Here is an 8,863-nt window from a genome sequence, read left to right on the forward strand (position 1 = left end):
CGTCCTAATCCGGAAACTACAATTCCCACAATGCCAAGAGGGGCTCTGGGTTATTTTACACGACTACAACTCCCAAAGTGCTTCGCGAGTCATGCCACCATCATGGTGCCCATTCACCCCGGCACCATCAGGACTACAACTCCCACAATGCTCGGCAGCAGAACTACAGTTCCCCAGCGGCTCCAGAACGGCTACACGTCCGCTATAGCTCTGCTGGGTGAGGCCGGGCTCGGGCGGGGCCCGCGGGGTCTGCAGAGCCCTGGGCTCCTCAGTTCTTTCCCAGACAACATAGACATGGCGGTCGAGAAGGACCAGCAGAAGGATGCCGAGGCGGAAGGACTGAGCGCCGCGTGAGCAACCGAGACCCGGGAGTCCTGGTCCCCCGACCCCTTCCCCCTGGGGGTCCTAGGAATCCTGGCCTCTAGACCTAAGAGCTTGGGCCTCTGTTGTCCTCTTCGGGGAGTCTGGGCCCTCAGCCCCTTTCTCCCCTGAGATCCAGGAGCCTGGGACCATTATCCACCCCAGAACCCCGGAGTCCGGCCCCCCTCGGTCCTCTTCTTGCTGGAGGGTCCGGACTCCATCCCGGTCGGTCGATCGCTGACGTGACCCGTGACCCCTCACCCATCAGGACCCTGCTGCCGAAACTGATTCCATCTGGCGCGGGCCGCGAGTGGCTGGAGCGGCGCCGTGCGACCATCCGGTCCTGGGGCTCCTTCGTGGACCAGCGGCGCTTCTCGCGGCCCCGCAACCTGGGCGAGCTGTGCCAGCGCCTCGTACGCAACGTGGAGTACTACCAGAGCAACTATGTGTTCGTGTTTCTGGGCCTCATCCTGTACTGTGTGTGAGTGCCTCTTCGGCCAGTCCGCGCCCCCGTCCCCACCCCCACCAGGCTGCGTGGCCCGCGCTGGCCTACCCCGCCCTCAGCATCCGGCCGCACCTCTCACTGCCCGGGCCCCATTCCCATGGGATAGTTCCGCCGGAAGTTTTCACCGAAGGGCCAGGTCCCTAGTCCCCCCATCAATCTGGCCAGGATTCAGTGTGACCAAATGTGATTTCCTCGGCCCCAAGCAGATCGCCTGCCATCCGCCGATGGGAAGGTCAGGGCCTCCTTGTCTGGCCTAGCCCCAGCTCCCTGACGCATGGCTCCCTTCCCCTTCCAGGGCGACGTCTCCCATGCTGCTGGTGGCTCTGGCTGTCTTCTTTGGTGCCTGCTACATCCTCTATCTGCGCACGTTGCAGTCCAAGTTTGTGCTGTTCGGTGAGAAATCCCTTGCCCAGACTGTTCACATCCTGGTCTCTTGGAACGCAAACCTTTTGACATCAAACCCAAGTCCTTTTGAACCCACGTCTGCCCAAGCCTCTATCTACACTAGATTTCCCCAAACTCGGTCCCTTAAAGTCTCAGACACACGTTATGCTCCCACCCACTCACAGCCCCCGCAAGTTGCTATCCCCCAAGTCCAGAAGATACCCCAGAATCCACCTCCTCCTGACTCCTTAAACCTATTCTTTCCCTCTCCCTCCTGCCTGACCTCCTGCCAAAAACGTCAGCTGCACGTACCCACATCGGCCACCAGGTGGCGACTTCTCACTGGCCTATATCCGTGCTCCCCCTTTCCTGCTTCCTGGGGTGGAAGTGGAAATCTTGGGATTTCTCAGAGAGGGAAGCTGAGCCCTGTGGCTCACGTGGTCCCAGACTGACACCGGAAACACCACTGAGAAGAAAGACAGGCCTGAGGACTTCCCTGGTGGTTCAGTGGTTAAGACCATGCTTCCAACGCAGGGGGCATGGGTTCCATCCCCCATCAGGGAACTAAGTCACACATTATGTAAGGTGCTGGCAGAAGATTTAAAAATAAAACAGAGGGCCCTGAGTTCCCAGCTAGGGGATGCTCAAGGGCTTTGGACTGGGGATAAGGGGGAATTGGGCTCAGATGAACAGGTAGACCTAAGACAGAATGCTTCAGAAGCCTGCCGGTCCTATACATGACAAAGGTGGGCTGGGTGGAGGGCGCATCGGGCTAGCCCAGGGTATGGAGGGAGCGCTTGGAGTATAGACACGACTTGGCTTCAGCCACTGCTGCCACCAGTACCTGCAGTTCCGACCTTCCAATCCACCACGAGAAGCCAGACATCTGTACAGCTGCCCCTTGGTGTCCATAGGGGATTGTTCCAGGAGCCCGCATGGATGGCAAAGTCCACCGATGCTCAAGTCCTTTATGAAAAATGATGTAGTACAATGATCCACGGGTTTCCATCCGTGGATGCAGAGGGCCGGCCTATTGTTACATGAAATTATCCAGTTTTTCCAGCAGCCACAAACCAAATTCTGATGGAATAATGTGCAGACTCAAAAGACACATCCCCAGGTCAGATTTGGCTCTTAGGCTGCCAGTTGAAGGTTCCAGATCTGCGCGAGTGCAGGTTGGAGCAGGAGAACTAGTCAGGAGAGGGAGGCTGGGAGCTTCCTAGCAGAAGTGGGGTTGAAGGGCAGAGGGCAGGGGGCTGAGGAAGGCACTCTGTGTTCCCACGGTCAGTGGGTGGGGCCAAGGGCTGGAGGGCCTTGGCACAAGTTTAGATTAGACCCTGAGGCTCCCAGGGCTTGTGAGTTTTGGGGGAGCATCAGGGGTTACTCTGGGAGGAGGCACAATGCCCTCTGCCCCGCAGGCCGTGAGGTGAGCCCTGCCCATCAGTATGCTCTGGCTGGGGGCGTCTCCTTTCCCTTCTTCTGGCTGGCTGGCGCAGGCTCCGCTGTCTTCTGGGTCCTGGGTGAGTACAGGGTCTGGGCAGCACTGTGGGCAGTGGGGGCCAGGTGAGGCCACCAGGCCCTGAACTGCCCATTTTCCTGCAGGAGCCACTCTCGTAGTCATCGGCTCCCACGCCGCCTTCCACCAGATAGAGGCTGTGGACGGGGAGGAGCTGCAGATGGAACCCGTGTGATGTGGCTTCGTGGGCCCACCAGCCTCCCGAGCTAGCTGCCCCTGTTCACCCGGTCCCACTCAGCTCTGCAGCTCTGGCCAAAGGCCCCCTTCCCACATCAAGACCAGGGAGGGACTCCACCTTTGGAAATAAAACTGTTACAGTTGTTCAGCAAATATTCTCCCTCTTCTGTGGGTCTGTGTCAGTGATGCTGGGCTCCTGCAGAGACCAAGAAGGTGGGGGTGGGCCATGGGTGGAGGTGGGGGTGGGGAATGGACAATAAGCAAGATAAATAGCAAATATGATAGGATGGTCAGTGGCAACAAGTTCTAAGGAGGAGAAAAGAGTATGTCAGGGCCCCTGAGATCACCCCCATGTTTCAGGATTTGCTAGGAGGACTCAGGACTCAGGCACCAGCCGTATTCATCTGGCACCAGCTGCAATTTATTATCATGAAAGGTTATGAAGCAAAATGTCGCATAGTCGTGTCCGACACTTTGTGACCCCATGAACTGTAGCCCACCAGGCTCCTCTGTCCATGGAATTCTCCAGACAAGATCACTGCAGTGGGTTGCCATGCGCTTCTCCAGGGAATCTTCCCGATAAAGGGATTGAACCCAGTTCTCCCGCATTGCAGGCACTGTCACCTATGAAGCAAAATCAGCAAAGGAAAAAGGCATGTGGGGCTAAGTCCAGAAGAAACCAGACACAAGCTTCCCAGAGCCCTCTCCCAGTGGGGCCACCAGGCTGGGTGCAGTCACGCAACAGTGAAATGCTGTCTGCAGAGTTCACCACAGACTCAGTACCCAGAAAGAAAGCAGGTCTTCAGCATAAACAACGTGGGTTCCACAGTGCAGACGCAAGAGCCATTCTTTCGGGGAGCAGCAAGAACCCTGCTGAAATCCAGGTTCCCAGAGGCAGACAAGGGCCACTGCACAAGCACGCCTCTCGAAGGGTGGCCAGCGCCATGTCAACTCCTCACAGAGAAAGTTCTGGAAATGAGTGATAGGTGAAAGAAGCTTCCCTGAGGTGATGTGGAGTGAAGACTTAAATTGAGTGAGGCAGACTTCCCTGGTGGTTCCAGTGATTAAGAATCTGCCTGCCAATCCAGGGAGCACAGGTTTGATCCCTACACCAGGAAGATTCCACATTGCGGGCCAGCTAAGCCCATGCGCCACAACTACTGAGCCGACGTACCTAGAGCCCCCACCCTGAAACAAGAGAAGCCCCCCGCCCCTGCCCCTGCACAGCAAGGAAGACCCAGTACAGCCAAACAATTTTAAAAAATTGAGTGAGGGAGGGAATTCCCCGGGTGGCCCGGTGGTTAGGACTCCATGCTCTCACTGCTAGGGACCAAGGGTCAATCCCTGGTCAGGGAATTAAGATCGCATAAGCCATGTGGTATGGAAAATAAATTTTTTTTTGAACAAAGACCTACTAGCTTTCACACTTAGATATTAATTGGTAGCTAATCAGCTTTAGTTTGTGAAGCGAGTGAAAGTCGCTCAGTCGTGTCCGACTCTTTGCGACCCCATGGACTATATAGGCCATGGAATTCTCCAGGCCAGAATACTGGAGTGGGTAGCCTTTCCCTTCTCCAGGAGGTCTTCCCAACCCAGGGATCCACCCCAGGTCTCCTGCATTGCAGGTGGGTTCTTTACCAACTGAGCTATCAGAGAAGCCCCGAAATAATCATAAAGTGAGAGCAGGAGCAGCCACAGACCCCTCCCTCCCAGAGGGAGAATGTTCTGGTGAGAGGAAAGAGTAGGTGAAATGCCGGGAGACAGCAGTGGGCCTGGCGGCAGGAACAGTGAGGAGGCCTGTATGGCTGGAGCAGACGGGGAGGGCGGGTGGGTGAACTGACCCCCCTTTGGCGGGGAAGAGGCGTTGGTTCTCCTGAGTGAGGTGAGAGAGGCACCCTCGGCTCTTCGCTGTGGCGTGAAGGCCACTGTGTGGTACAACCACCGACTAAACAGAAAGGCAGGCGGTAGGGAAAGCAGGTGGCAGGTGTGACGACAAGTGAGGTGGCAGATAGGGCCCGAAGAGCCACTTCAGAGGGGGCTCGCTGAGGAGGCGACGTTTCCGTGAGCTCGGAGGGACACAGAGCCGGCCACAGCAAGAGCCGCGGGCGAAGTGACCTAGCAGGGGCACGGTGCCCCACACGGCCAGTTGAGGCTGGCCTCCCCACCCTCCGGTCTCATCAAAACCCACTAGTTCACTGTTCTTTTCAGTAGGTGTTTATTGAGGGCTCACTGAGCGTCCAGTATTGTTCTGGAATTCTGTCACATATGGTGGCCATCAGCCACGTATGGCGGGTTTCCCCGGTGGCTCAGACGGTAAGGAGTCTGCCCACAGTGCTGGAGACCTGGGTTCCATTCCTGGGTCGGGAAGATCCCCTGGAGAAGGAAATGGCAACCACTCCAGTATCCTTGCCTGGGAAATCCCATGGACGGAGGAGCCTGGCGGACTATAGTCCATGGGGCTGCAAGAGAGTCGGACACGACTGAGCGACTTCATAGCCATATATGGCTACTAGCTACTTGAAACATGGCTGATCCGGATTGAGACGCGCTGTACGTATAAAATACACACCAGATTTCAAAGACTTAGTAGGAAAAGAGTGTAAAATATCTCATTAATAATTTTTATATTGGTTATGTGCTGGAAGGATAATCTATCAGATGTTGTTGTTTAGTCACTAAATCATGTCCAACTCTTGCGATCCCTATGGACTGTGGCCCACCAGGCTCTTCTATCTATGGGATTCTCCAGGTAAGAATACTAGAGTGAGTTGCCATTTCCTTCTCCAGGGGATCTTCCCAACCCAGGATTCGAACTGGAGTCTCCTGCACTACAGGCGGATCCTTTACCACTAAGCCACCTGGGAAGCTGATGGATATGTTGGCTATCTGTTGGATATGCTAGGGTTGGATATGTTAGGGTAAATTAGTATTTTCACTTTTTTCTTTACTTTTTAAAATGTGAGGGAATTCCCTGGTGGTCCAGTGGTTAGGACTTGGCACTCTCACTGCGGAGGCTGGGGTTTGATCCCTGGTCGAGGAACTAAGATCCCCCATACCACACAGACAGCATGGCCAAAATATATATATATATATGATTAGGTACATAATGCAACATTACATCTGTAGCTCCTATCCTGTTTCTACTAGACATGCTGGCTTAAATGCTGAAGAAACAACAGCATCACAGTTGAGGCCCTGCCTTCTTGGGACTCATATTCATGAACCAAACAACCAACCATTAGGAAGCTCTCAGACAGCCAAGACTATGAAACAGGAGACTGGATGTGACTAGAGGGTAATTGTGGAAGGCAGGGCTCCATTAGAGTGGAGGGGCAGGGACTTGCTGGGCAATGAGGAGGAGCTTGCCCTTCAGAGGTCTGGGGAAAGAGTATTCCGGCCAGAGGGAATTACAAGTGCAAAGGCCCTGAGGTAGGACTTGCTCAATGACGAGGCATGGCTGTGGGTGGGGAGAGGGGAGAGACAAAGGAGATGACGGTGGGGAGGATGGCAGGGGCCGGATCAGGCAGGACCTGGGAGCCAAGCGGAGGTTTTGAACTATAGCTTAAGGCAATGTGAAACTATGGAAGGCTCTTGAGCAAGGGAGGGAGAAGGTCAGGTATGAATGTCAGGAATATCCCCAAGCGACTTCCCTTGGAGGTCTAGTGGTTAAGACTCTATGCTTCCTCTGCAGGGGGCACAGGTTCGATCCCTAGTTGGGAACTAAGATCCCACAAGCCACGCTGTGTGGCAAAACAAAACAAAACTATCATTTGGGGTCCTGAGGTTGAGCTAAGCTGGGGAAGATGAGGCAGGGACTGTGAAATGGAAAGGACAGACAGGAAAAGCAGATTCAGGAAGATGAAGGTGGGAACTTGGTGACTGGCCTGTGTGGGAGGGAGCAGGCAAGGGGAACCCCCAGGCTTTCGGCAAAATGGGGAGACCAGGGGGCTTGTGTGTCCGGGTTCACGGTGTTCCCGGTCACCGGGGGGCGCAGTTCCAGTGGTTGCCGCTAGAGGGCGGAAAAGCGCTTCGTCCAGCCCTTCTCCCCGGAGGGCGCCAGGGACGGGCTTGTTCTGGCAGAGGAGACCTGGAGTGTCTTCGGCTGCGGGTTAGGCTCCTGGGTCTAATCAGAGGCCAAGTTCCCAACTTGAGGATGGCTGCAGGTGTTCAGTTTTTTAATCCAGATGCCAGTATTCGCAGGGGAGACTGCCATCAGGGTGGGTGATCACTCTGCCCAGTTTCCGTTGCTGGGCCTGGAGTGAATGTGGTCAGACTGCCTTGCTTAAAGGTGACTGAGGCCCGAGACTGCCTCGCTTGAAGGAGACTGAGGCCCGAGGCCCGAAGACTGGGGACTGAGCTCACTGGGGCAAGGGATTAAAGCCCAGGTCTGGGAGTGGGAGGCTGGGACTCGGGCCAGAGGCCTAATGTGGAGGTGACTGACTCCAGGTCCCTAACTCTGATATTGAGACCAGAAGCTTCCACGGGGTTGTTCATGAGTAGGGGGTCACTTCCCCATCTATCCCTTCCTGACTTGGAGTTGAAAAGTTTGTTTTGGGGTAACAGAAACTGGGGGACTTGGTGTCTCACCAAGAACCACAAGTCTGGTTGTCTATTTTGGTGATGGAGGTTGGGGGTCCAGCTGGCTGGTCGGGGTGGCAGACTGAGGATCTGACTGTCAGTTTCATGACTGAAGAGCCCGTGGGCTCAGGTTTGGGGTGACAGGCACAGTGCACCTACTTGTCCAGTGCAGAGTGACAGAACCAGGGAGTGCTTGCCCTTCCCCTGGGGTGTCAGACTGAGCATCTGATTGTCTTGTTTGGGGTGACAGCTTGGAGTCCAGTCCCTGATTTGGGGTAATAGAAATTGGGGTGCTCAGTCCCTCAGTCGTGTCTGACTCTTTGTGACCCCATGGACTGTAGCCCACCAGGCTCCTCTGTCCATGGGATTCTCCAGGCAAGAACACTGGAGTGGGTAGTGAGTTGCCCCCTCCTTCTCCAGGGGATCTTCCTGACCCAGGGATCAAACCCAGGTCTCTTGCATTACCAGGAGGATTCTTTAGCACTAGCACTACCTGAAAAGCCCCAGAAACTGAGGATCTGTTGTCAACTTTTAGGTGATTTATCTGGCTTGGGGTGACAGACCGTCCTGAGGACACTGGGAGTCCAGGGCCCTAGTTTGGGATGACAAGGTAGGGGGCCCCGTGCACTGGGGGCATCCTGATGGGGGCTGGTTGTTTCCTTGAGGTGGCAGAGACAGGCAATACTGTCTGGCTGGTGGTGACAGAGCCTGGGGGTGCCATTTAGGACACCAGGGGTTGGGGGCTCTCTGCCCAGTGTGAAGTGGACAGCAAATGAGAGATTTTTTTTTTTTAACATTTGCCCTTTTTTTTTTTTGGCTCTGCTGCATGGCTTGCAGAATATCAGTTCCCCAATCAGGCATTGAACCCCCAGGCCATGGCAGTGAACACGCTGAATCCTAACCACTAGATTACCAGGGAACTCCCCAGGATTTTTTTTTTTTTTTTTTTTAGTTTGAAGAATGTCTGCTCGTCTAGTTTGAGATTAAAACACTGGATCTAGTTCTCAAATTTTTCTCTTTTTTCACACGCTGCTAGCTGCATGCAGGATCTTAGTTCCCCAACCAGGGATCCAACCTGCGCCCATTGCAGTGGAGGCATGGAGTCTTAACCACTGGACTTCCAGAGAAGTCCCTAGTTCTCAAAGTTTAAGTGACAGATAAGGGACTCTTCTATCTGGTTGGGAGTGATAGAGACCAGAGTTGTGGGAGGTGTTAGGCACTGGGGTTCTTATCAAAGTTGGGGTGATGGGGACTAGTCTAGTCTGGGGTGACAGACTGAGGGTCTTATTGTCTACTTTTTGGTGACCAAGACTGGACTCTGGAGTTTCTTTAGGGGTGTCAGA

General features: G+C 54.7%; 1 protein-coding gene across 2 annotated transcripts; it reads left to right on the plus strand.

The window, feature by feature from the left end:
- Positions 1 to 205: 205 nt before the first annotated feature.
- RABAC1 (Rab acceptor 1) lies at positions 206 to 3,095 on the plus strand. 2 transcript variants are annotated; one of them, NM_001075575.1, is made up of 5 exons: positions 206 to 350; positions 629 to 841; positions 1,161 to 1,258; positions 2,668 to 2,769; positions 2,852 to 3,090. In NM_001075575.1, exons 1-5 carry the CDS (start codon positions 295 to 297, stop codon positions 2,938 to 2,940), a joined length of 558 nt encoding a protein of 185 aa, NP_001069043.1. In that variant the 5' UTR covers positions 206 to 294; the 3' UTR covers positions 2,941 to 3,090. The 2 variants fall into 2 exon arrangements, with proteins under 2 accessions (NP_001069043.1, XP_024833914.1); XM_024978146.2 differs by lacking the exon at positions 2,668 to 2,769 and having other exon boundaries at positions 282 to 350; positions 2,852 to 3,095.
- The last annotated feature ends 5,768 nt before the right edge of the window (positions 3,096 to 8,863 follow it).

This window comes from Bos taurus, chromosome 18, assembly GCF_002263795.3.
Source record: "Bos taurus isolate L1 Dominette 01449 registration number 42190680 breed Hereford chromosome 18, ARS-UCD2.0, whole genome shotgun sequence".
NCBI classification, from domain to species: domain Eukaryota; kingdom Metazoa; phylum Chordata; class Mammalia; order Artiodactyla; family Bovidae; genus Bos; species Bos taurus.